General features: G+C 40.2%; 1 protein-coding gene across 15 annotated transcripts in view; it reads left to right on the forward strand.

Moving 5' to 3' along the window:
* Positions 1-27,344, forward strand: part of CCSER2 (coiled-coil serine rich protein 2) — a 158,992-nt gene that overhangs the window by 94,774 nt on the left and 36,874 nt on the right. For 8 of the 15 annotated variants that reach the window (XM_089314124.1, XM_089314123.1, XM_089314125.1 and 5 more), the window contains 4 exons: positions 1,834-1,917; positions 5,600-5,686; positions 12,214-12,303; positions 26,720-26,804. In XM_089314124.1, coding sequence (XP_089170250.1) covers positions 1,834-1,917; positions 5,600-5,686; positions 12,214-12,303; positions 26,720-26,804 — 346 coding nt within the window. Of the gene's footprint in view, positions 1-1,833; positions 1,918-5,599; positions 5,687-12,213; positions 12,304-26,719; positions 26,853-27,344 lie in introns of all 15 variants that reach the window. The other 7 variants (XM_051833007.3, XM_070057960.2, XM_051833006.3 and 4 more) reach the window with 2 other exon arrangements.

Consider the following 27,344-nt stretch of genomic DNA (forward strand, 5'->3'; position numbering starts at 1 on the left):
ACAAGAAAGTAAAATCAGATCCTTGAACAGACTATGTTAATTTCTTAGCTTTTCATCAATCTTTTTTCTGTTTATCATTCAGATTGATTGGTTTCTGTTGATCTGTGGCCAAGTTAAATCTATTATCTCAGATATTCATATTTAGAGCGATCTCATGTGTTTAAAAATTGTGATTATTGGATCTTTCCAGTTCTAAAATTTCCATTTCATTCTGCTTTAAATGTGCTTTTCCTTGATAAGACTCCTCCACCCCCTCAAGTGTTTGCCCTTACTGTTGGGAGATTTTTTGGTGCTCTCTCTTAAAATCTTTTCCTATTAATTGTAACTTCTGTGTCATTTTGCCATTGGTGTCTGCTGTGCGTGAGTTGAGGTTTCTCCCTAGGTGTTGAGTAAGTTTGAATCATGTCTTAAACACTTGAACAGTGTTATGAGATTCTGGATCTTGTTTAAAACCTATGGAGAATACTGAGTTTCAGACCGCAAGGTTTAACCAGCTGCCTTTGGATTGTGGTTTCCGTGGCACTTCTGCTTCCAAAGCCTTGCTGTGCCCTGCTGTTCAGATCTGTTTCGAGTGTGTTCCTGCCAGAGGCTGGTTTCCGACCTGGTCATTGGTCATCTTTTATTTTTCAGTCTTTGCAGTGCTATTTAGCAGCAAGAAAGTGCTGCTTAGGTGTGGCCCCTGAAATCGCCATACAGGTTCATGGAATCACTTTCCTGAGTCCTGGTGGTTGACTGTCTTCCTGATATTTTCTGTTGTGTTGGGCCCCTTTTTTCTTTTCTTCTGCCTCTAAGACTGATTTTTCATTTTTCCTGGTCTGTTATATACTTCCTAAAACTAATGCAAAGCAGTGTATGTGTTGTCCGTGATTCTGTGGAGTTCCTGCTGTCCAGTGCCAGGTGTACCAGTCTTTTGTGTTTATTTGAGAGGCAGAGAGGAAAAGAGAGAGAGAGAGAAAGTGAGAGAGTTTTTGTCTGTGTTGTTCCCCAACTGTCCACAATGGCCTAAGCTGGGGCCAAAGCTCAGACTTGGTAATTCAGTCCCTGTCTCTCATGGGGGTGGCAGGAACTAATCAGTTGAGACATTACTGTTGCCTGCCCCAGAAGTTTGGTTATCAAACTCAGGTACTCAAATATGGGATGCAGGCATTTTAACTAATAGCATAACTGCTAGGCTGAGCGCATGCCCCAGATGTACCAGTCTTAAATGTAGACCCTGAAATGTCCATGCATGTGGTTTACGTGCTCACCAGTCAGTGTAGACGGAACATTTCCAGCTTCCTGGTAAGTTCCCTCATGTTCCCCCTCTCCCTGCATCAGCCACTCTTCTGATTTCTAGCACCATGTCTGTTCTCAGACTTGACATAAACAGAGTCCTGAAAAGGGTGTTCTCACCTATCTAGTATTTTAGTGAAGGGATTTTGTGGCCCAGCCTGGTGTATTATTTAATATGACTGTTTCTGACTCTGTTACACTAAAAACACCTAAACCAAAGCAGATTCAATTTTTTACTTTATATTTTTCTTAACTGTGAAAGTCTTAAAATTCTTTGAAATTTTCCATATCCCTTTTCCCAGTCTAAAACATTCAGTGAGTGTCTCCCTCATTCACTTACACTGTGTCTGTTACTTATTCTCACAGGTTCATCTTCTCCCATCTTCCTTTTCCTTCTTCCACATTTCCTTCTGCCAGCACAGAGGTGAAAAGGAGAGTAATAACTTCTTATATCCTATTTGTTCTTTGCCATGCTAGCATTTGGTTTGAGAAAATTCAGGTTGAAATGAGTGTCTGTAGTTAGGGTACTAATGGGGTGTTTTTCTCCCTTCTTTCTGACAGCATGATGGAAGTGGTTCGTTACATGACATTCAGCTATCATTGCCGTCCAGTCCAGAACCAGAAGATGGTGATCAAATATATAAGGTAATCAGACTAAATATTTCAAATGTTTTGAATATTAAAAAATAAAGCTATAACAATGAAAGTTTTTAATAATAAGGATATTGAAAACTTAGAGATTTGCTTTCTGGAGTATTTCAAGTGTATATATAAAAATTTAAGGATTTGCCTTTTTTAAAGATTTATTTATTTATTTAAAAGGCAGAGTTAGAGAAGGGGAGAGTAAGACTTCCATCCGCTGGTTCACTCCCCAAATGGCCTCTTCAGCCAGGACTGGACCAGGAGTTTCATCCAGGTCTCCCATGTGAGTGGCAAGGGCCCAAATACTTGCACTGTCTTTCACTGCCTTCCCAGGTGTATTAGGGAGCTGGGTCAGAAGTAGAGCAGCCAGAAAACTTGAATCTGTGCCCATAGGGGATGCCAATGCTGCAGGCACTGCTGTTAACCTGCTGTACTACAGCACCAGCCTTGAAATTTGCTTTCTTGAATATTAATCAGATTTGCCCTTAACTTTTGCTACTTTGTTAAGTTAAAATCCCTGTGTTGTTTAATTTGAATTTATCTGTTGGACAATTAGTATTGATTCAGAATCCTTTTCCAAAAATCATCACTTTTTATGATTTTTACATACAACTTCCAAGAAAAATCAAAGTGGCAATTAAGGTTCACAACATATCTCATTTATCACAACATTGAAAGATACTAAAAGATACTAAAAATGAGATTAACTTTTTTGGTCTCACGTTTTCCCTGTGTTTCTTATGTAGATTTCTCCTGCCTTTGAGTATTAAGTTTATAACTTTATTTCATTCCTCTGTAATTTTTACTGTCATGATTTCACATATGACATATATACCTGATAACACGTAAATTTTCTCTTTCTTACTTGGCAATCCATCTGCCTACTAGACATATTCCTACACTATCCACAGCTACCTCCAACAATGTATTTAAAACTCGCACATATTCCTCTTTGAACATCTGTGTCCTTCTGTACTCGCCATTTCTTTTGGTGGCACACTTTTTCACCGTGTCCCTAAAGTAGTAAATAGGAGTGTCTTGACTGCTCCTCTGTGCCTTTCTCTCTCATGCTGTGAATTGTCAAAATCTCCACACTTTGATTTCTCCACTTCCATCTCTGTTATCACTCTTTTTGGTTAGATTCCTTCTGTCATCTGGAATAATAGAGTATTTTGATGACACATTCCTAGCCCAGTTTTGTTGCTTTTGTTGTCAAATTTGTTCTCCAAATGCTGTCAGTGCTGTCTGAAATGTAAATCTACCACTCCCTGGCTAAGTCTGTGCCCCATCGTTATAGCCCTCTGTGCTTTGTGGCCCTTGCCTGGTTCACAAACCTACTTGTGCCTCACTTGTCACCAGCCTTTGTGTGACCACATCACTGCTTCTATTTCCCCAGATGTGCTCTGCTTGTCTTCCCCTCTGTATTTTTGTAGAGCATTCAGAATCCCTTCCTGCTGCGTCCTCAGAACCTTCTGCTCATTCCTTTAAGACCCCACTGGAGTCACGCATTTCCTGACATGTCCTCCCCTGCCCATCTTTATGTGTAGTCTTACAGCAGTGCCTGCATGTAGTAAGTGCTGCGTAAATTTTGTCTATTAATATTCTTACCACATTGTATTTTGATCTCATATTTTGAGTCCATTTCTGTAACATGGGTAGAATCCACAACTATAGGAATGTTGGCTGTGTAGTGTTCCATCAGTTTGCTATATTGGGTTTCACTTGTTCCCTTATGGGACAGTTGTAAACTTGTAAACTTTCAGGTAGTATCTTGTTGATCTTTTCACACTTAGAATCATTTCTTCAGCATAGATTCCTAGAAGTGGAATAACTGAATCAGAATTGCAGATATTTTTGTGATTTTATACATATAGGCATATGTTTGTTTAGAAAGGTTGGTTGCTTTGTCTATTGAGTTGCTATATTTTTTCTCTAATCTTCTTAATCACAATGATAACCCCTCTTCAATTTAATATCTATAAAATAAGTGCTTCCAGTATTTTGTTTTTCTAAAACAAGTCAAATAGAGCATTTTTCGGATTACATGTGTGTTTGTGAGAACTATTTGTTGGAATCTTGATGGTGACTTTAGGTGTTTGAGCTAGCTTCTGGTAGACTTGCGATATAAAACCTTTGTCATGTTTGCATAGGTTTTACAAGGCTTTAACTTTAATTGTATAGATGATGAAAATTTTATGTAACGAATACATTTATGATTTCTTATTTTGTTTGCTACAGAATTTAAATGTATTCTAGATAAATCCTTGAAAATGGGTCTTTTGTGATCTGTAATCCATTTTTTGTCTAATTTATGAATTTTTAGAATTCTTAAAACTCTTTGAGGTCTTTTTTAGTGATATAAAAACTGTCTTTCCCAATTATACTGTCCATAACATTTTAAAATATTTTCTGACATGTTAACACCTTTGTAGGATGTCTGTTTCTGAACTTTTGTTTAAAGATTGCATTTTTTTAGGTTATTCCCTGTGTGTCTGGAGGAGATGACATAACTTTGCTTAGTAACAACACCATTACCATTATTTGCTTGCATGTTTCTCTGCCTGGAAAGATGTGGTGTATCATCTATATATATAAAATCTAATCCCTTGCTTAAACTACTTCCTGTTCTGGATACGTGAAGAGAAGTACTCAAAAATGGGCTGCCTGTAGGGTAATGATACTTCACACTTGTAAAGGTGACCAGATTCCTGTTTAGCTTTACGTAGGTTTCCATTTCACAGTATTGGGCATTTCTTGTTGATGAACCTGACAATATTTTTTTCTCTTTGACTCAGGCAGCGCTGTTCAGGAAAGTGGTTCATGGTCAACTCATCTCCTTTATTACTCTTTAGGCATATTTATCTCTTTGCTGATTGCTGAACCAGCTATGAAATTCCACTGTGTCTTTAATTATACTATTTCCTCTGCCTATTGTGCCCTTCATTTTCTCTGAGAAGCATCCTTTGAAATGTTAGCTAAAGTTACTGTTCTGTATGTGACAGATTGATTCTATGGCCAGGATCCCTGTTTCCTTCTGTGTAAAAGGAGATAATGGTATATACCTCAAGTGACACAGTTAAGATCAAATGCCTAAATACTTTCAAGTGCATAGTTTCTAACATCCAGTAATTACTGAGTGAATGTTAGCCCTTGCTTCTGTTGCTGTTCATTGCTTACATGTCAGACTCCATTAGGTCATTAAATCTTAGATGATTTTGTTTTATTCTTTCTTTAGATTTATTTATTTGAAAGGCAGAGTTACAGAGAAAGAGAGGGAGAGACAGAGATATAGAACTTCATCAGATGGTTCCATCCCCAGATGGTTTCAATGACTGAAACTGGGCCAGGCTGAACTCAGAAGCCTGGAACTCTCTCCAGGTCTTCTGTATGGTGCAAGGGCCCAAGCACTTGGTCCTTCCTTTGCTGTTTTCCTGGGCACATCAGCAGGGAGCTGGATCGGAAGTGAAGCAGCTGGAACTTGAACCAGCACCCGTGTGGGATGCCGGCATTGCAGGGAGTGGCCTAATAGGCTACACCACAACACCGGCCTCCGATGACTTTCTTTTTATAAAAGATTTTTCCCCTTAAATGAACAAATAGGTCATTCCCTAGTCTTTGTCATTGACGTAGTGCTCTTTAATAAGATATTTTAAATGCCTTATCTTAAATTTTTTTAATATTTCAGAATGAAGATTTATTAAATGAAATTAAACAACTTAAAGAAGAAATAAAGAAAAAAGATGAAAAAATCCAACTATTAGAACATCAGCTTGTAAGTATGATAGTGTAATATATAAAATGGAGACTTTTCAAACTGGGAAATACATCCTTTTTATAAGACTGTGATCTAGAATTCAAGTTTGACTTTATTTTTGGCTTTCATAGTTTTATTATTGCATTATTTGTAGATTATATACATTCTAATAAAATTATGTGCTGTAACCATTCTAAATATTAAGTGTTCAGTGTTAAAAATTCTTTGTTGTTCCATTTTCTTTCTTTCTTTTTTTGACAGGTAGAGTGGACAGTGAGAGAGAAAGAGACAGAGAGAAAGGTCTTCCTTTTGCCGTTGGTTCACCCTCCAATGGCTGGCGCGGCTGGCGCGCTGCAGCCGATGCACCGCGCTGATCCAAAGGCAGGAGCCAGGTACTTATCCTGGTCTCCCGTGGGGTGCAGGGCCCAAGGACTTGGGCCATCCTCCACTGCACTCCTTGGCTACAGCAGAGAGCTGGCCTGGAAGAGGGGCAACTGGGACAGAATCCGGCGCCCCAACCGGGACTAGAACCCGGAGTGCCGGCGCCGCAAGGCGGAGGATTAGCCTAGTGAGCCGCGGCGTCGGCCTGTTGTTCCATTTTCGCTGGCATCTGTTAGGGGGATTTAACAATTTACCAATTGTATTAGTTTACTGATACAGGGTAAACAACTTTGCTTTAGAGATAAGGTTAAAGAAACAAATCCTGGGCAGTTGAGAAAAGGACATTTCCTTTCTCTGTGAGCAAAATGAGAGTGAGTATTCAGGCCAAGGCATCGGGATAGCTGTCAAATATTTATTCCCTGTGGGTGATGTTGAGTGATCCCTTAGAGTTTGTCTGAATCTTTTTAATTTTATGATTGTTACGATTTTCAGTGTTAATCCCATGTAAAAACAGTATATATACTGTCTTGAATTTAATTTAGTTTAGCTTGCAATAATATAAAAAGCTAGGATAAAAAGAACATAATTCAGAAAAATCATAACCATCAAGAAGATCTTTATTAGTCATCAAAAAATATCTTGGAAAAATGAAACAATTCAGCCATAAGAGGTTAATCTCATTTAGAATATAAAGTATATATGATACTTGCCTCTGAGCTGCTGAGGCCATGTAGTTATTTCAGCTATTATGATTAAGGATACAAAGAAAATTAGATTGAAGAACAATCTAATATTTCAAATTGAAGTTCTACTGATACAGAATTAAAAAGGGGAATAATAAGACCTAATGTTTATGTCTCAGTGGTAAAGACAAGGGAGCAGGTGTTTAGCCTAGCAGTTAAGACTCCTGCATCTTACACTGGAACACCATGATTCAGTTCTGGACTTAGCTTCCTGTCGGTATATACCCTGGGAGGCAGCAGAGATGGCTCAATTAGGTTCCTGCCTCCTGTGTGGAAGACGCTCATTGTGTTCCCAGCTCCCAGATGTGGGTCCAGTCCATCCCCAGCCATTGCACACATTTGGAGAGTGAACCAGTAGATGGAAGCTTCCTCTGTGTGGCCATCTGTCTTTCTGCATCTCAAAAATAAAACAAAAAGCTATAAACTGAGAAGTAATCCAGTTTTTAGGGAGAAAGAAAAATATATAAATGAGGAAATTAAGTTAGCTTCAACTTTTGCAAAAAATATATTACAGAGAGCAAGAAATTGTTATGTCTAGTACACTTCAAAAAAGGTCATAATCCTCATATTTAATTTCCAGACGGTTTTATTTATATACAAAAGTACATTTTCAGACCTTTAACATCTTAAAAAGTATGCCACATAGTTATCTGTCTAAAAATTACTTAATGCATCGCAAATACTTTAGAGAGAAATTGGAAAATAACTCAAGAACAGGTAGTGAAGATTAAAATGAGTAAGTGGAGTAATGAAATCATCTTTAGAGAAACTAAGTGGGCTAAACCTCTGAACCATTGATTGGAGAAAATTTACTGCTCATTATTTTATCTAATGCAATTATATATCATTTGAGTGTTGGAATTTATAAATCTTTGAAGTTCTAAAATTAAAATAATTTTTACTTAAAAATTTGAGTTGCTATTTTTGAGAATATATTTAGATTAAATTGTAAAAGTTTAAGGTAGCAGAAAAGGAGTAAACTGAAGGAAGTCAGAAGTACTGAATATGTTATCATCTACAAATGAACCCTTAGACATTCTTTTTAAAATTATAGTTAAATAAATTGTAATCAACCTTGTGACATACTTTTTTCTTTTAAAGATTTATTAATTTATTTGAACGGCAGAGTTACAGAGAAGGGAGCAGGGGGGGAGAGAGAGAGAGAGAGAGAGAGAGATCTTCCATCCACTTGTTCACTCCCTAAATGGCTGCAACAGCCAGTGCTGCTCTATGCTGAAGCCAGTTGTCAGGAACTTCATCTAGGTCTCCTATGTGGGTGCATGGGCCCAAGCATTTGGACCATCTTTCCCAGGCATATTAGCAGGAAGCTGGCTAGGAAGTTGAGCAGTCAGGACAAGAACTGGTATCCACATGGGATGCCAGCATTGCAGGTGGAAGCTTCACCCCCTACCCCACAACACTGGACCCTGTGGCATGCTTTAAAGTAACTACTAGTAGGTTGAAAGACTGTATCTTGGAGGATACATGAAAAATTTAAGAAAACAGAAAAGTGAGCTCATTTAAATAAACTGAAGGGGAATTGTGGCCTCATATGCACAGCAAACTTTGTGAAATGTGGCAGTTCCTGTTCTTGATTCTAGAGCTTAATGTTGGTACAGTTTGTCTCCATAGATTTAGAGAGCTGGAGAGGATTTAATGCTAGTCATTAACAGCAGTTAATGACGTGCTGAAGCAGACATCTTATTAAATGAGTTTTAAGGAGAAACATGTCTTTTTTGCAATAGGGCATTGGAAGTCATTCAGGAAGATTATAAAGGTATAATGTTTACCTCTGAAACTCTAGAAAATCACTTGTTCAAATCAGAAGAATTTAAAAGGTATAAAAGATTGAAAGTAGAGATTTGTAATAGCATTTTTCACATGATCAAAGTTAAAATTGCCCTTCTATTTAAAATTTCTTTCTTCACATCTTTAGGTTACTTTTTGTAAATGGGGGAAAAGGCACAAGAAAAGCCATTAATAGGAGTCAGATGACATTTCTTGTCTCTAATATTTTTTTTTTTTTATTTTATTTTTTTTATTTTTTGACAGGCAGAGTGGATAGTGAGAGAGAGAGAGACAGAGAGAAAGGTCTTCCTTTGCCGTTGGTTCACCCTCCAATGGCCGCCGCGGCCGGCGCGCTGCGGCCGGCGCACCGCGCTGATCCGATGGCAGAAGCCAGGAGCCAGGTGCTTTTCCTGGTCTCCCATGGGGTGCAGGGCCCAAGCACCTGGGCCATCCTCCACTGCACTCCCTGGCCACAGCAGAGGGCTGGCCTGGAAGAGGGGCAACCGGGACAGAATCCGGCACCCCAACCGGGACTAGAACCCGGTGTGCCGGCGCCGCTAGGCGGAGGATTAGCCTAGTGAGCCGCGGCGCCGGCCCTGTCTCTAATATTAATCTGTTTAATGACTTTGGCAAATTCTGTTACCTCTTTAGTGCTTTATCCAGACTGCAAAGGTTTTCTTGATGATTTCAAAGTTGTCTCCTTCCAGTTCTATACTTCTATGCTTTCTTGTCATTTTATAAGGTATACATCCTTTTTTAAAACTTTTATTTAATAAATAGAAATTTCAAAAGTACAACTTTTGGATTATAGCGGCTTTTCCCCCATAACCTCCCTCCCACCCGCAACCATCCCATCTCCCACTCCCTCTCCCTCTCCCTCTCCCTCTCCCTCTCCCATCCCATTCTTCATCAAGATCAACTTGGTATATATTAATTAAACATTTCAACAGTTTGCACCCACACAGATACACAAAGTATAAAGTCCTGTTTGAGCAGTAATTTTACCGTTAATTCATTTAGTACAACACATTAAGGACAGATATCCTACATGGGGAGCAAGTGTACAGTGACTCCTGTTGTTGATTTAACAATCGACACTCTTATTTATAATGTCAGTAATCACCCGATGTTCTTGTCATGAGCTGCCAAGGCTATGGAAGCCTCTTGAGTTCACAAACTCCGACCTTATTTAGACAAGGCCATGATCAAAGTGGAAGTTCTTTCCTCCCTTCGGGGAAAGTTACCTCCTTCTTTGATGGCCCATTGAGTAGTCTCGGTGGGAAAGGTATATATTCAACTGTAACCTATGTTTGCATGCAAACTTTTGGAAAAATAAAATGACAGTATAAAGTGTTGAATTCATGTTTATGTGATGCAAGCTGATATAAAATTAGATTACAATGCTCTGAAAGGTAGAGAGGTTTGACTATTCAAATCTTATTCCAAAATGCTAAGAATCCTTGTTATTTTCTCCTCAAAACACTAACTAAATAATAATGTAGATGTATTTGTACATTGAAACCAGCATAATTTTGTGAAATTACTAGTGTAGGATTTTAATTATGGAGTCATAGAAAGTGAAACTCAGGTTAAATAGGCTAGAATTATCTTTGAAAACCCATGTTAAACGTGGGTTCAAATCTTGCTTTTGAAACATAGCTGTGTTCTCTTAAGGAAGGTATATGATCTCTCTCTCTTGAGCCTTTTCTATAAATGGGAATAATAAAAATACTGATGTTAGAGGGTTGTGGGAGTTAAATGAACCATGCATTTAGTTTATTGGCCTAATGTCTGGCCCAGGGGTGTGGGATAATTAGTAACTCTTATTTAATGGCTTGCTCCAAATGACCCAGCATAAATCAATGCATGTCTTAGAATATTTTAAATCCCTAACTAAAAGTGACTTAAGATACAAAAACATTTGTAAACTAAAATAACAAGAAAGTGTATAGGACCCATCCATTTCCATGGTTACTTATTGGTCATTTGGTTAATGGTTGAAGTTCTAGGTTGGCTTTTCTAGAATCCTTGTGGCTTTCTCTTTCTTTGTAGAAAGTCTTTTTAGCTGTGTCACATTCTCACAGGGTAATACCCAAAGGTTGGTGTAGAACCCATTTTCCCTAGTAGATCTGTTTAATACTTGTTTTTAAAATGGACATGCTATTTCTCAGAAATACCTCAGGCTTTCTTCCCGTTTTATTAGCTACATTTGAGTTCCTTATCCCTTCCTAAGCATACATTGGTTCAGATTAATCAAGATCTATTTCCTTGGAACAAAAGGGAAGACATACTTCCTCAAAGAGTACCATGTGAATACAATCTGTCAGCTATTACAGAAAGCAGGTGGAGAGGGAGTGATTTGGGCACTTGGTTTACATCTGTTGAAGTGTTACTAAAAAACTAGGCTTTTCCATTTATGGAAGATTCAAATGTCTAGTATAACTCAAATATTACTCTCCATGTGTTAGCAAAAAGGATATTATCTCTGGAATTGCGATAATCAGGATGCAGTAAGTAGTGAACTTGCATTCTGATCCGTGTTTTATATTACTTTTTCTCCTCTGTACATACCTCCCCTATATGTTAAAAATTAAATCCTATTACAGTGAATTCCCAGAGACTTAGTTGACTTGCATTTGTAGTAGTGAGTTTGTTTCACCAATTATCCCATTGCTTAATGATGGAAACTATGTAATGTAGAGATTGTTGTTTATAGTTGGATTTTATTTTCCATAGGAGATTGCAATAATCTGAGTACAATTGCGAAAATTTTTAATATTGGTAAATACTTTAAAAATAGGAATGTGTAATTTCAACTTGATGTAGTAATCAAGGATTGCTTAGGTTTTTCTATGAGAAAGTATATTTACCTTCAGTGGGGTTGCCTAACAAATAATTTGGTTACATTTCAGCTTTACATAAGAGTGAATTATCATTTTCCATCTTTTCATTGTATTTGATGGTGATTTGAAAGCACCAAAGTTTACACAGTATGTACACTGTGTGTTGTATAATTGAGTATACTTTGAGAAGCATCACATGTAGAGAATTCATTTGAGAATTGAGAGGGACAGACGGTCTTGTGGTCTTGTCAAAGGGTAGAGACACTTCAAAAAATTACAGTCCAGTAAAGAGAACACATCATTAAAGAGGCTTGGTAACATTGCACATATGAATAGGTAGCCTGACTTATGAATTGGTGGTATTTAATAGCAAGTAGATTCCCATCAAAAATGCATTCAAGAAGAGTACAATAATGACTATATAGCACCATAATCATTTAGAAAACTATAAAATTTGCAATTGTATTCTTTATATACTGTGTATCACTATATATATCTATATACATAATACTGTATATATTTTTAGCATATAAGTACCCACTGTGTTTTTGAACACTTTAAGAGATTGCCAAGGGTAGTTGGACTGTTTGAAATTGTGATCTCACTGGCTGACTCAAACCTGGTCCCTGAATAAGATGAGAGACTACTGAGTAAAGATTGATATTTGCTATAAAAGTTTAGAATCATTTTGTAATGTGTAACTTTTTTCTTGGTTTGGTATTTTGCCCCCTAATGACTTTGTGTGTGTATGCAGAATGAAACCAATGTAAAAATGTGTGTTTTTGTTCAGGCAACTCGGTGTAACTGCCACCAAAAATCTAAAGAGGAAAAATGCACTTATGCTGATAAATACACCCAGACTCCCTGGAGAAGAATTCCTGTGAGTAACAAATGCTCTCACCCTCCTCTCCTGTCATTTGCTATTTGATGTTTTGTTCGCTCTTCTTACTCTTAATCACTAATAATTTTAATCTGCTTATGGCTTTTAGTTTTTTTCTTAGGCAAGTTGTTGTTTTTCTAGTCTCTTAGATGTGAATGTGCTGCTTTCTAAAGCTTTACTTGTATGTCCCGCACAAGCGAATGTGCCTTTAATAACTTCCATTCTGCACACTGTAGCTCATTTTATTTGAATGTCTTCTCTCCTGTCATTGCATGTATCTATGAGTGTAATATTTGCAGAAGCCCTGCAATAAACAGAAGTCTTATATGCAGCTGTTCCACCTCAACAACAACATTTTGAAAATATATTATGTCAGCAAAGTCCTTTTTTCGCTGAAACTCTCAAAGTATGCTTTAATATTTAGTCAAATGAATGTTGACGGTATCAGGAAATAATGAATAGGAAGATATAGGCAGTAAAGATTATGGTTTAGAAATAGTTGGGGAATGATTTCTCCTAAAACATAGAGTCTTGTATTCCATACTTTCTTGGTGTTTTTCAAAAATGTTCTATAAAAATGGTTTAGGACTAACAAATAACCTGACTGTCATTTAATCTGAGTTCTTCAGAACTTAGTTCGAGATGTGCTTAAGCCACAGAATCATTGTCTAGTCAGTTATCTCATTTTATTATATGGAGCCAGGTAATAGACATCTGTTTCTTGTTAAGAAAATGCCTACTAAGCCAGCCTTTTTCCCTACTTGTATTTAGCAATGCATCCTAGATCATACATGAAAAGGGAAATATAATGTTTAATGCAATCAGCAAACCAGTTTATAAAACTAAGCTACTAGCCTTCAAAATTTGAGTTATTTTGTTTCTTTTTATCTATTAAGTATTTATTTGTATGCTCGGTACAAGGTAGGAATGTAAGAAATTATTCAACAGAAGTTCAGCGATCCTGTCTCATCCCCAATTTTTAGGCTCTTGAAGTAGAACTGGGGAGGGAACTATGCAGACAAACCAGAGTTCCATTCACAAGTACATTGAAAATGAACTGGTAATGCATTGATTTGAAGTGCTGCAACTTGCAGAAGCTTCAAAGGGTGGGGAAGTCTAGTTGAAATGAGGAGCTGGGGCCATGCCGTGGCTCACTGGGCTATTCCTCCACCTGCGGCGCCGGCACCCTGGGGTTCTAGTCCTGGTTGGGGCGCTGGATTCTGTCCCCGTTGCTTTTCTTCCAGTCCAGCTCTCTGCTGTGGCCCGGGAAGGCAGCGGAGGATGGCCCAAGTGCTTGGGCCCTGCACCCGCACGGGAGACCAGGAGGAAGCACCTGGCTCCTGACTTCGGATTGGTGCTGCACGCCGGCCTTATTGGCCATTTCGGGGGGTGAACCAACGGAAGAAAGACCTTCTCTCTGTCTCTCTCTCTCACTGTCTAACTCTGTCTGTCCAAAAAAAAAAGAGAAAGGAAGAAAGACACAAGGAGCTGGATGAGAAGGTGAAGCCTGTGTTTGAATAAGTAGAAAGCAAAATATGCCCACAGAGATGATGTAATGCCAGATGTGGAAACAGAAATGGAGATAGTTGCAAAGTAAAAGATTGTGACTCTTGTTTCTGTATCAGGAGTGGGCAACGTTTTTCTGCCAAGGCCTATTTGGATATTGATAGCATCATTTGTGGGCCATAGAATATGATCAACTTAAACTCAGCCTGCTACAGATTTGTGAATTTTGAGTCCTGCCTACAGCTGCCTTGGAAGGGCCAGACCAAGTGATTCTGCTTTCTTTATGTGGCCCATGGGTCAGATGTTCCTACTCCTGTTCCCAGATGGAGATTTGGGCTTTCCGTGTTTCTCTTTTTTCCGCACACAATAGTTTGCACCTTCTGACTGTGTTGCTAAGTACGTGGCTGAGAAATTCCATTTTGCCATTCTCCGTGGAAGTCTTTATAACCCTCTGTGATTCCTTTAGCCTCACTGTTCTGGAAACTGGGTATTAGTTTACCTCTTCCCTAGCCAAAAGTGACTGGTTTAAAACAATCCTAATACCTATGAAAGATAATCATCGTGGGTGAAATATTTGATCATATAAAGATAATAAAAGAAGAAGGAAGAAGCAGAGTGAAAACAGAGGAAGAGCACACAGCAGGCTCATGAACTACCATTCTGTTAACATCTGATAGGTCCAGGAGGACAAAATCTGTAGAAAGGAATGTGTGGGGCCAGCGCTATGGCGCAGTGGGTTAACACCCTTTCCTGAATCGCCGGCATCCCATATGGGTGCTGGTTTGAGATCCGACTGCTCCACTTCTGATCCAGCACCCTGCTAATGGCGAAAAGCAGTGCGAAAGACGCCCGTGGAACCAGATGTGGCCATTCACCGAATTAGGATCACCCTGACCAGCCACAATGAAAAGTCCCTGGAGAAGGCATGTGCTGACTTGATCAGAGGAGCAAAGGAGAAGAATCTGAAAGTGAAAGGACCTGTTTGGATGCCTACCAAGACACTGTGAATCACTACAAGAAAAACCCCCTTGTGGTGAAGGTTCTAAGACGTGGGACTGGTTCCAATATGCTTGTGTCTTTCCAGAGAATGCGGGACAGCCCATTTGGGTACCAGCCAGAAACATCAAGCCTGCAACTGACAGCCAACCTGAACCAGCTGAACAAGCCTGAGAGTCTGCCTTGTTAGCAGATGCACCTGCCCTATCATCCTACCCTGAGGAACTGCACATAGCCACATCCATTACTGTTTTATACCCACTAGCTCTGGTCAGCCACTCAAATGGCCCACAGCCTGTGTGCAGTCATGCCATTCCTGAGTATCATTGTTCTTCATTCCTACCTCCATCTGAGCAAGCACTCCTGTGGTCTCCCATTTTGAGCGCTGGTTAGTCAATGACGGGTAAGATCCCCTGGGGGACAACCTAAGACAGGCACAGCCGCGTACGGAGACCACATGGAAACTGGGTCAACAATGGTATGGCCAAGAATCATGCCTCCCGTTGCTCAAAAATAAACGAAAAGGGGGAAATGTGGTGGAATGAGAAGGCCATGCCAAGATGGCCACTGGCAACAGAAACTGCCTGGCAACAGGCTGTGATTAGATGGTTTCAGAAAGCACATGACAATGGAGCCTGCCTGGCAACAGGCTGTGATTGGATGGTTTTGGAAACCACATGACAATGGAGCCTGCCTGTCAACAGGCTGTGATTGGATGGCTTTGGAAACTGCCTGGCAACAGGGTGTGATTGGTTAGGGCATAGACCGCCCCTTGACCGGGTTGGCTGCCTTGACTATATAAGCTGCTGTAGCAACTGAAATAAATGAGTCTGTAGGCTGCTTGCCTCAGGGTTGCTTTCACCTGACTCCGGGGTCTGTGTGGTGACTCCGTGCCTCTTGCTCCCACCACGCTCCTCCTCCCCGAAATGAATCCACAGCAATAATCGTGTTTGAAATATTTGATCATGGGTGAAATAAAGATAATTTCTCCAGCCCACCACCCATAAAATACTCAGACTTCAGCTTTCCATGTTATCTGTTACTATAGGAACCACCTCGCTAAATGCTTTGAGGCAATAAAATCCAGGGAAAGTAAATGGCATATTAAAATTTCTGTAATTAGTAGCTCAGCTGGCATTTTAAATTTAGGACTCCTGACAGCTAGTCCCAGATCCCTTTCCGCAAAAGCATACTGAAAAGCTTCCAGGATGAGAGGTTTGTGGATTGAAACGGGAAGACTTTCCATGTAAAGGAGCAGGACCAATAAAGAACAAGTAGGAAGATACAGTTGGGCAATAGTAATTACCTGATAGTGGCTGGAACACAGATGTATGTTTAGGGAGAGTGGAAGTTAGTGTTAAAGTTAGTTGTTGTTATTTTTTAAGATTTATTTATTTGTTTGAAAGGCAGAGTTACAGAAAGCCAGAGGCAGAAAGAGAGAGAGAGAGAGAGAGAGAGAGAGAAAGTCTTCCATCCGCTGGTTCACTCCCCAGTTGGCCACAACAGCTGGAGCTGAGCCGATCTGAAGCCAAGAGCTGGGAGCCAGGAGCTTCTTCCGGGTCTTCCATGTGGGTGCAAGGGCCCAAAGACTTGAATCATCTTCCACAGCTTTCCCAGGCCATAGCAGAGAGCTGGATTGGAAGTGGAGTAGCCAGGACTTGAACTGCCGCTCATATGGGATCCTGGCACTGCAGGCAGTGGCTTTACCTGCTATGCCACAGTGTCAGCCCCTAAAGCTAGTTTTTTAAAAACATTTATCTTATTTATTTGAAAAGTAGGGTTACAGAGAAAGAGACATACATTTTCCATGTATGGTTCATTCCCCAGATGGCTGTAATGACTGGCACTGAGCCAGGCCAAAGCCAGGAGCCAGGAGCTTCTTTTGGGTCTCCCACATGAGTGCAGATCCTCTGTTGCTTTCCCAGGTGCATTCACAGAGAGCTGGATCAGAAGTGGAGCAGCTGGGACTCAAACCAGCGCCCATGTGGAATGTTAGTGTCATGGGTGGTGGCTTTACCAGTTGCCTTACAGTGCTGGCCCCTAAGGATAATTTTAAGGTAGAATTCAGATGTTTAATCCAGGATTTACTGGAAAAGTAGTTTCGCTGAGTTGTGTTAAATAAATCGTTATATATTTAATTGTTTAAATGCTAATTATTAAATATTGGGCATATTCTATGATTTTTTTCTTCTGTTCCTTGGGCTTTTGGGAACAGTGGGAATAATTTGAATGACATCATTTTGGAAGTGACTTACTATATTTACAATGATTTTCTTTTCTCATTTAAAAAAATTCTTTTTTTACCAATATTCTTTGTTAGCAGAAACCCAACATACCTTAAATACGCTTGTGATGAGGGGAATGTGGAGATGCAATGTCATTCTTTATTGGCAATATTTAGTAATTTATGGGATTAAAACATGTTAAAGTGAAAGTCCTCAAGCATAGTTTGTGTAAAATTTTGAATTTTGAAACTCTAGCTTAAGCCATGGAGAAAGTTAAAAACTATTATCTCAGTCTTGGTTGTCACCATTTCTTATACTATACTGAAAAATTTAAATATCTATTTATTTATTTATTTATTTGAGAGGCCGAGTTACAGAGAAACAGAGAGTGACAGAGAGAGAGGTCTTCCATCTGCTGGTTTACTACCCAGTGGCCACATCCAGAGCCAGGAGCTTCTCGCGGGTCTCCCACATGGTGCAGGAGCCCAGGCACTTGGGCATTCTTCTGCTACTTTCCCAGGCCATCAGCAGGGAGCTGGATCAGAAGTGGAACAGCTGGGACAAACCGGCACCCATATGGGATGCCGGCGCCACGGGTGGAAGCTTAACCTACTACTCCACAGCACTGGCCCTTAAATGTCTTTCTTGACACTGTCTCAGTCACATATTGTAGAATCTTAGAGATTTGTGGGGTGTATTTGAGCACTTCCTCTGAACAGTGTATGGACACAAAAAAAAATCAGTTTGCAATGGAAGATAGCAAAAAATGGTGGAAAAGAGTTATTCCCTATAACATTTGTTGGCAGCTGTTTAGGAGGTAGAGAGACATACTGAGAGAGAAAATCAGACTCAGCAGTTAGAGCCTACCAGTGGAAGCAGAGTGGTATACTGAGGATGGTATACTGAGCCCAGTGTAGATTCGCATAGATTCGTCCAAGCAGATTTTGGTATCACCTGTTGGCTAACAAATAGGACCTTTGGAGTAGAGGGCCTTTGAGGCAGAGAACCAAAAAGAAGAGGAACAAAGCAAAGAGCAAAAGCAGGGAAAGGAAGAGAAGCTGAGGAGACCAGGAGGAACAGAGAGGAGAAACGGATGATCACTCGGAAGGGAGGGGAAAGGGTTGATCTGGGTGAGTGATCATGAGAAGGACTTAATTCCCCGACACAGAAAAAGTGCATGCCCAGCTTTATACTATATGGCAGAAGTCTTAATAGTCCATTGTGATAATCCATGGCAACACACAAGGGATCTGTAAAAAGTTCATGGAAAATGTGTATTATGAAAACATTGCGCTTGACTTTCAAAATTTTTTGCACCAAAATAAATAACGTTTGAACAGGATTTAGTTAAAGACACTAAGAAGCGTAAACATTGATTTGAAAAGAACTTCTATCAGAGCTGCATGAACTCTGCTAAAATCAAAACATGCATCAAATTTATTGTGAAACTTGGATGGAAGAACAGTGAAGTTGCCAATGGTTTATAAAAAGCTTATGTGGCCAAAGTCCCAAAGAAATCAGCAGTTTACAAGTGAGTGACTCATTCTAAGGGGCAAGAGAATGTTGAAGATGAAGCCTGTGGTGGCATACCATCCACATTGATTTGTGAGGGAAAATTTATTCTTGTTCATACCCTACCTAACTGAAGAGGACCAATATTAACAAACAGTAGCTAACACCAGACCTCTCTGTTGGTTCAGTTTATATAATTCTGACTGAAAAATTAAGTGAAGCAATTGTTCTGCTCAATGGGCACCAAAACTTTTGCTACAGACAAAAGCAGAGCTTTCAGTAGATGTTTTCAACAAGTGGGATCAAGACCCTGTGGCATTTCTTTGAAGAAATGTCATACATTGAGATGAAACATGGCTTTAAACCTATGATCCTTAAGACAAAACACAATCAGAGCAGTGGTTACCGAGAGGTAGAAGTGATCCAGCCAAAGCTTAAGTAGACCAATCAAGAGCAAAGACCTGGGCAGAAGTTTCTAGGGACGCTCAAGGCCTTTTGCTTGTTGATTATCTGGAGGACCAGAGAAAGAGAACATCAGCTTATGAGGAGAGCGTTTGGAGAAAGTCAGCAGACGCTTCAGCAGCAGCACACCTAGGAAAGCTTCACCAAAGTGTTTCTCCCCCACAGGGCTCCTGCTTGTTCCTCTCATCAAGCAAGGGCAGTTTTGCCTTTTGATGGGAAATGATTAAGCATTCACATGACAGCTCTGATTTGGCTCCTTCTCCCTTTTTATTTCTTACCCTGTAAAAATCTGTAAAGAGTACCTGTTTTGCTTTAGTTAATCATGTTTAAAGAAAAAAAGACTGCCCTGACAGTGTTGAACTTCCAAGACCCTCATTTCTTTAGGGATGGGCTGAGTGACTGGCGTCACCACTGACAAAAGGGTCTTGACCTTTGAAGTTCGTTTGTACTTGGAATATTTAAAATCTCTTGGAGGAAAGTATTAATGGTTGAAAAGTGTAGTTTAGCTAAGAGGGTGAAACAAAAATCCTCAAGCTAGTTTGTTTCAAACTAGTGGAGAAAAAAATCTATTGACATAGTAAATTATATGTCATTCTATCAATTAAATAAAATTCAGCATCTTTTCTTAAAGCGCTGAAACAAATAGAATGCTAAAGATGTTTATGGATAACAATCTAAGAATTTATGCTTAAAAGAGAAACAGGCTAAAATAGGTTTTTCCTTCCCTGTCCATTTTTATTGAGAGGCAGCAATGTATTCCATCAGAAATAGAAAGTAAAGAAGCGAAAGCAATTTAAGAGAAATTTAAGGTATTCAAAATCTGCTAACACTGACAACTGTTGTCAACGTTTCATTTGTGTTCTTCCAGACCTTTTTTATGATATGAAATATATGTGTGCATGTGTTGCAGATCTATCATGTAGCATTTTAGATAGAATTATGTGTTGCATGTATTTTAATCTGCCTAGTGGTAGTGGTTGCTATTACCACTATTTTGTTTGGCTTATTACTAAGCCAAACTTATAGTAATATATTACTTTTATTGACTAGAAATGAATTCCCAGGGACTGGCATTGTGGCATAACGGTTAAGCCAACATCTGTGATGCCAACATACCATTTAGGTGCTGGTTTGAGTCCCAGATGTTCTACTCCTTATCCAGCTCCCTGCTAATGCCCCTGGGAAAGCAGCAGAGGAGAGCCCAAGTCGTTGGGCCCCTGTACCCACATGGGAAATCCGGATGAAGCTCCTGACTCCTGGCGTCAGCCTGGTCCAGCCCTGGCTATTGTGGGCATTTGAGGAATGAACCAGCAGATGGAAGATGTCTTTCTCTGTCTTTCCTTCTCTCTCTATAACTCTGTTTCTCAAATAACTAATTAATTAAATAAAAATGAATTCCCTTACTGGATTTTTAAAAAATTTTTATTTGAGAGAAATAAGACAGAGAAGAAGAGCTCCTGTTCACTAATTCACTTCTCAGATGCCTGCAGCTGTTAATCCAGGTCTCTTATGTAGGTGGCAGGGACCCAGCCACTTAGCCATCACCATTGCCTCCCAGGACCTGCATTAGCAGGAAGCTGGAGTCAGAAGCCAGAGCTGAGCATCAGATCTAGGTACTCCAATGTAAGATATAGGTGTTTTTTTTTTTTTTTTTTTTTTGACAGGCAGAGTTAGACAGTGAGAGAGAGAGACAGAGAGAAAGGTCTTCCTTTTACCGTTGGTTCACCCTCCAAAGGCCGCTGTGGCTGGCGCACCGCACTGATCCAAAGCCAGAAGCCAGGTGCTTCTCCTGGTCTCCCATGCGCGTGTAGGGCCCAAGGACTAGGGCCATCCTGCACTGCACTCCACAGCAGAGAGCTGGCCTGGAAGAGGGGCAACCAGGACAGAATCTGGCGCCCCAACTGGGACTAGAACCCAGTGTGCCAGCACTGCAGGCAGAGGATTAGCCTATTGAGCCGTGGCGCTGGCCAGATATAGGTGTCTTAACCACTAAGCTAAACACTTGCTCCTGTTTTTTTAAATATTTGCTTATTTATTTTGAAAGTCAAGAGTTAACACAGCGAGAGGGAGAGACACACACAGAGGGACATACAGAGAGAGAGACAGATCTTCCATCTACTAGTTCACTACCTAGATGGCCGTAACAGCCAGGCTGAAGCCAGGAGCTTCATCCAGGTCTCTCAGGTGGGGGGCAGGGGCTCATACCCTTGGGCTACCTTCTATTGCTTTTCCCAGGCCATTAGTAAGAAGCTGGATCTGTGGGCTGGTGTTGTGGTATAGCAGATAAAGCTGCCACTTGTGACGCCAGCATCCTAAGGGCATCCGGCATCCTAAGGGCATCGGTTCATGTCCTGGCTGTTCCACTTCTGATCCAGCTCCCTGCTAATAGCCTGGGAAAGCAGGGGAAGATGGCCTAAATCCTAGGGCCTCTGCACCCATGTGGGAGACCTGGAGGAAACTCTGGCTTCTGGCTTTGGCTTGGTCCAGCTGTGGCCATGCAGCCATCTGGGGATTGAACCAGCAGATGGAAGATCTCTGTCTCTCCCTCTCTAACTCTGACTTTCAAATAAATAAAAACATCTATTAAAAAAAAAAAAAAGGCAAGCTAGATACCCTGTTGCAGGTGGTAGCTTATCCTGCTATTCTACAATGCTAACCCTGGGTGATTTTTTTTTTGTTTTGTTTTTAAGGCTCTTGAAATGTGTGACTGCAGTTGTTTTTGAAAGATTTATACATTTTATACTGCCATCAACCATGTATGATCAGAAAGTGGGTTGGTGGCTGCGATGTTAGGATGAGTGATTCATTAGGTTATAAGATCCTATGGTATTTCCCTCTGCAAAAGTGAAATATCTGCTGTCATGACAGGACAGGTGACTCCTTAGCCAGGAGAGCTCCCTGTCGAGCTACACACAATCATTTCAGGTGGGGAGGCCATTCCAACTTGTATTTCTATTGTGACCATTCCTGTTATGGAATAGTTCTTGTCTTACAAATTTGGCCTTTCTTCCTGTTAGCCAGGAACCATTTTATTATGTTATTTTCTGCATATATCCAACTTCACCTTTTACATATTGGTTGTGTTTTTTGATCCTCAGTATTCTGGAAACATCTGTGTGCTTGTAGTAACATTTGGCTTTGATCATACAGGTATTTCTGGTGCTTAATGTATACTGAAAAAATCAAAACTGTTTTGGGTTTGGTTTGGGTATTACTTCTGGGATTGAACCCAGCAGTTCATTTAGAGGCTGAGAAAGGTAGCTGCTGCCTTAGGAGGCTGCCTATGACAAGCTGTGTTGGCATATGAGAGGATACTTTTAAGTATCAGGAATTGTATTTCCAGCATTGAGTACTGCAATGAAGTGCTTCTTACCTATTAGAATGAAGGGGACGTGAGGCCATCCTCTGCTTAGGAAAGGGATAATACAGTCGTATAAAGTGCCCTGAGCCCTTGGGACTGAGTTCTGGAATTGATATGAACAAAGCTACTCTGTGCCATCCCCTCTAACTTCCTGCGCTGTGCAGTGTGGCAGCCATTACTCACCTGTGACCCTTGAGCAGTTCAGATGTGGCTGGTGTGACTGAAGGAGATACTTTTCATTTTATTCAGTTGTACTAATTTTAAGTGTATGTAGCTACATGTGGCTGGAAGATCGTCTTTGAGCTAAAGTAGCCAGAGAGCTAGTGATGCTTCAGAAACGAACGCACCTGAGGGAGTCGGTAAAGGGTGGATCAGCAAAGGCAATTTCTGAAGAAATGAAGGAAAGGAAAGGTGGAGTTTAGAATCAGGTAGCAGGGGAAAAGAGATGAGAGTGCTCTGTAGGAGAAAGTGGTGCCTCCAGAGGAAGGTGGGCGTCTTTCACTCACCTGAGGGAACACACATCCAGATAAAGTGGCGATGTGGGCAACGTGGGAAGAATCACAACGTGGAAGGGGCCTAATCATGCACACAGAAGTGGTTGAAGAGACCAGGAATACTTCTGGAGGATGGTGAATATATGAAAAATCAAGATTCATTCTGAATATATGCGTTTATAAACGTTTTTAAAAACAGTGAATTTTCTGACTGATGTACAAGTATATTCTCAAAAATGGCATTATCTTGGAATGAACTTTTGTTTTCATATATTTTGCATATTGTTTGAAAAGCATTTAATATGAGTAAAGGTAGGAATAATTATTTTACACATGAAGTAAATTCTAAATTTTCACATTAAATATTTATTTATTTATTTAAAAGGCAGAGTTACAGAGAGGCAGAGACAGAGGTCTTCCACCCACTGGTTCACTCTCCAAATGGCTGCAATGGCCGGAGCCAGGCCAATCCAAAGCCAGGAGCCAGGAGCTTCTTCTGGGTCTCCTGTGTGAGTGCAGGGGCCCAAGCACCTGGGCCAACCTCTACTACTTTCCCAGGCCATAGCAGAGAGCTGGATCACAAGTGGAGCAACCGGGACTTGAACCAGTACCCATATGGGATGCTGGCACTGCAGGCTGGGGTTTTAACCCACTGAGCTACAGCGCCAACCCCAACACATTAAATATTTTTTTACAGAACTATTTGTTTGAATATCTGAGTCTCAAGTATGTTCCTATTATAACTATTTATAAAATAGAAAAGATAGAGATAACAATTTTATCACAAAAATGATATCATGTATTTATAATTTCCAAAGAAGGGTTTATTCACTTCTAGCACTCATGATAATTTTAATAGCAAAGAGCCCTACCACTTTGAGGATCCTGGGGGCTGGGAGATAGCCTTGGAGCTAACGGAAAAGAATGCAGCCTAAAGACTTGGGAGCAGGCTCCCTTAAATGAGACTCTACCTTTTGGACCATATGCTTTCTTGATTTTAGCATTATTGTTCTCTTTTTAGGTGGGAAAAAATGCCCCAGTTTTACACTTAAATGTGCCATTTTTTCCCCATTTGGAGACCTACCTGTTCCATTACTATTCATGTACACATACACACTCATGTGGATATATATTTTCATGTTTATACATATATATGTATGTATAGAGGTGTATGTGTAGATAGAGTTTTACACTTAAATGTGCCATTTTTTCCCCATTTGGAGACCTACCTGTTCCATTACTATTCATGTACACATACACACTCATGTGGATATATATTTTCATGTTTATACATATATATGTATGTATAGAGGTGTATGTGTAGATAGAGGTATATGTATCTGGAGATGCATATATACAGAGACATATATACACACATACAAGTGTGCTTCAAAAATTCACGGAAAAGTAGAATTAAAAATTGTTTATTTGGTACAAAAATTTTGAAATCCATGCATAGTTTCTTCAGAATATGCATTTTTTAAAGATTTATTTTACTTGCTTGAAAGAGTTACAGAGAGAAGTAGAGACAGAGAGAGAGAGGTCTTCCGTCTGCTGATTCACTCCCCAAATGGCCACAATAGCCGGAGCTGGGCCTAACCAAAATCAGGAGCTAGGATCTTCTTCCAGGTTTCCCACATGGGTGCAGGGGCTCAAGGATTTGGCCCATCCTCTGCTGCTTTCCCAGGCGTGTTAACAGGGAGCTGGATTGGAAGTAGAGCAGCTGGAACTTGAACCAGCGCCCATGTGGGATACTGGCACTGTAGGCTGGGACTTCAACCCACTGTACCACAGCACCAGCCCCTATTATTTGCATTTTCCCCCAACTTTTTGAAGTACTCTCCTATGTCTCCAAGGGCAGTTTAAAGATAGCAGTGATTGGAGTGGGGATATGGATGGATGTGTAAGTAACTGAATTATAGCTGGAAGGACAAGGGTTCTTCGTGTTTTCTTCCCTTGGCACCTGCCAAATCAAGAAGCTGAGGCTCAGTTATCAGTGACTCCCTCACAGTTACAGGGTTTACGGCAGATCGAAGGAAAAACCCTGAGCCCAGGTCAGTGCTACTTCCACTCACCTTCAATGGGAACTTCTTTGATGAGGCGACCTGTGGCTACTCTTTCAGCCTGTGAAGCGCCCCACCAATCTGTAAGTCTGTCCAGTGCAGTAGCTAGAATGTGGGTCCTGGTAAAACTCAGAGAGGATTTGGTTGAGGACTTGTTTTGCATAAAGTCTTTGAAACAAAACCTTTCTCTAACAGCAAAATAGAGTTCTGGTGTGTAACATCTACAGAGAATACCTGAGATCATCACTTTCTAGAAAAAAACAACTTGAAACACCCGTGGCTGAATTAGTGAAAGCAGGATGCTTGTCTACTGGAATGTCCTAAAGGTTAATTCTATTAATTTCCTGTCACTATGTTTTCCCATCAACAAACAACATAGAAAATGGATCTTTTTGTTTTATTTTGTTGTGTATTCAGCAATGTAGGATTACTCTTTTTTTTTTTTTTTTTTTTTTGAGATTTTTTGTTATTTGAAAGTCAGAGAGGAAGAGGCAGAAACCCATCTTCTATCTGTTGGTTCACTCCCCAGATAGCTGCAACAGCCCTAGGCTAGGCTGAAGCCAGGAGCCAGGAGCTTCCCTGTCTCCCCATGTGGCTAGCAGTGGCCAAGCACTAGGGCCATCCTCAGCTGCTTTTCCAAGACCATTAGCAGGGAGCCGGATTGGAAGTGGAGCATGTAGGACGTGAACTGGCACCCATTATGGGATGCTGATGTTGCAAGCCACAGCTTTACCAGCTGTGCCACAATACCAGCCCCAGGATTACTCTTAAATTTAAAGGAGGATATGATTATAACTGAGGAGCTGAGGAATGTGGATACAGAGGTAGGGAAATTTTTATTTGCAACGATGCTTCTGAAGGCTGTAAATACCAATATTCTATGTCTGTGGCTTTCTAATACAACATTATTTCTTTGTCAGAATAATCGGTCTGAAAATTATACATACTTTCTTTTGCAAATTTAACTAGGTGTGATGATGATTTATTGGCTGATTTTCCTAGAATATTTTGAGGGTGTTCCAGTAGTTGTATTTGTGACTATATTTCAATCAGTCGGTGAGGCTGGCAACAGAGACAGGAGATTCTGTCTGGTTCTCTTTGTGTGGCATTGAACAGCTCCTCTCTTGAGGAACTAGGTTTATGTGGGAAGTGAGGAAAGTGAAGTAAATGACATTTCAGATGTACTAAAACTTCTGATAATCTGGGATTAAAATTGGTGAAGTTAAGAACCCACAGCTGTTCACATTAAAAGCCTGCATGTCTGATGTAGCCTGCATGTCACACTTTGTATGAGTGTGAGTCCACTTTTACGCTGTGTTGGTTCCACTAGCTTCAGCTAATGGTCTTTATTTTTACCTACTAATACTCTGAAAACACACACCCTTTTTGGTATGGTAATTGTTAAAATTAGTGGAATTTCTGTGTGTTTAACACCTAAAGTCTATTTCCTCCTCTCAAATTTGTTCCTTTTTTGCACAAGACTAAAAACTACTACTTAAAAGAGATATGTGATGATGAATGTAATGTATACCAGAAAGAATATATTTCCTGTACATTAAATACAAATGTTAGGGGAAAAATAAATGTTTTCTCAAAATATGAAAAATTCACTAGGTTTGCATTTATGATGTATTTTTAGTAATTTGGGCTGCCTGTATGAAAAAGATGAAAACTTGTCTTCTCATTAACATTGCTGCTCTGTTATTTAAAAGTCAACAACAACAAAGTGTGACTGGTTTCTGTGTTTTTTGGTTCCCTGTTTTATTGTACCTCCCTACCCCGTCTCTCTCTGCACAGGGTGGGTATTCTGCTCCCTCCTTCTCTCCTTGGCAGGGCTCCTTCCAGGGGACCCCACGGACTGTTCCGCTGCACCGCAGACAGAGTGAGTCCGTGTCTCTCACTCCTCTCCTGCTCTGGCTTCCTGTTCATGGTATTTCCCTTCTGCATGTCTCCTCCAGTTCCACCTTTCCCACCCTTGGGGGGCTGCAGGCGACTGCTAAGTCAGCACTCCCTGTAGTCTCTTTTCTTAACATTTCCTTTGACTGCATGTAAAACAGACCCTTACTTAACAGCCTCCAGAAAGCTGTGTGAGGTTAATGTCACCCTAATGCTATTGCCAGTGACCCTAGACCTTGGACATGCATCTGTCTTTAAATGCATTTTCTTTTTTCAAGACACGGAGATGGATGAAGTAAAGATTTTTTTTTTGTCTAGTTATTTTAAAAATGTGCACACTGTCCACAATGGTGTGATAGACAGATGCATACTGTTTAGGGGGTAGGCTTACTAGACCATTGCACATTTCTTCAAATATTTCCTAATCAAAGGCTTTAATCGCATTTCACTATCATCTCAGGAAAGATCTTTTAATTCATTTTATCAAGTGTTTTTTTTTAACAACTAATATGCCTTTGTAATTTAT

The sequence above is a fragment of the Oryctolagus cuniculus genome, chromosome 15 (genome assembly GCF_051225735.1).
Source record: "Oryctolagus cuniculus isolate XC-2025 breed Fujian yellow rabbit chromosome 15, ASM5122573v1, whole genome shotgun sequence".
NCBI classification, from domain to species: Eukaryota; Metazoa; Chordata; class Mammalia; order Lagomorpha; family Leporidae; genus Oryctolagus; species Oryctolagus cuniculus.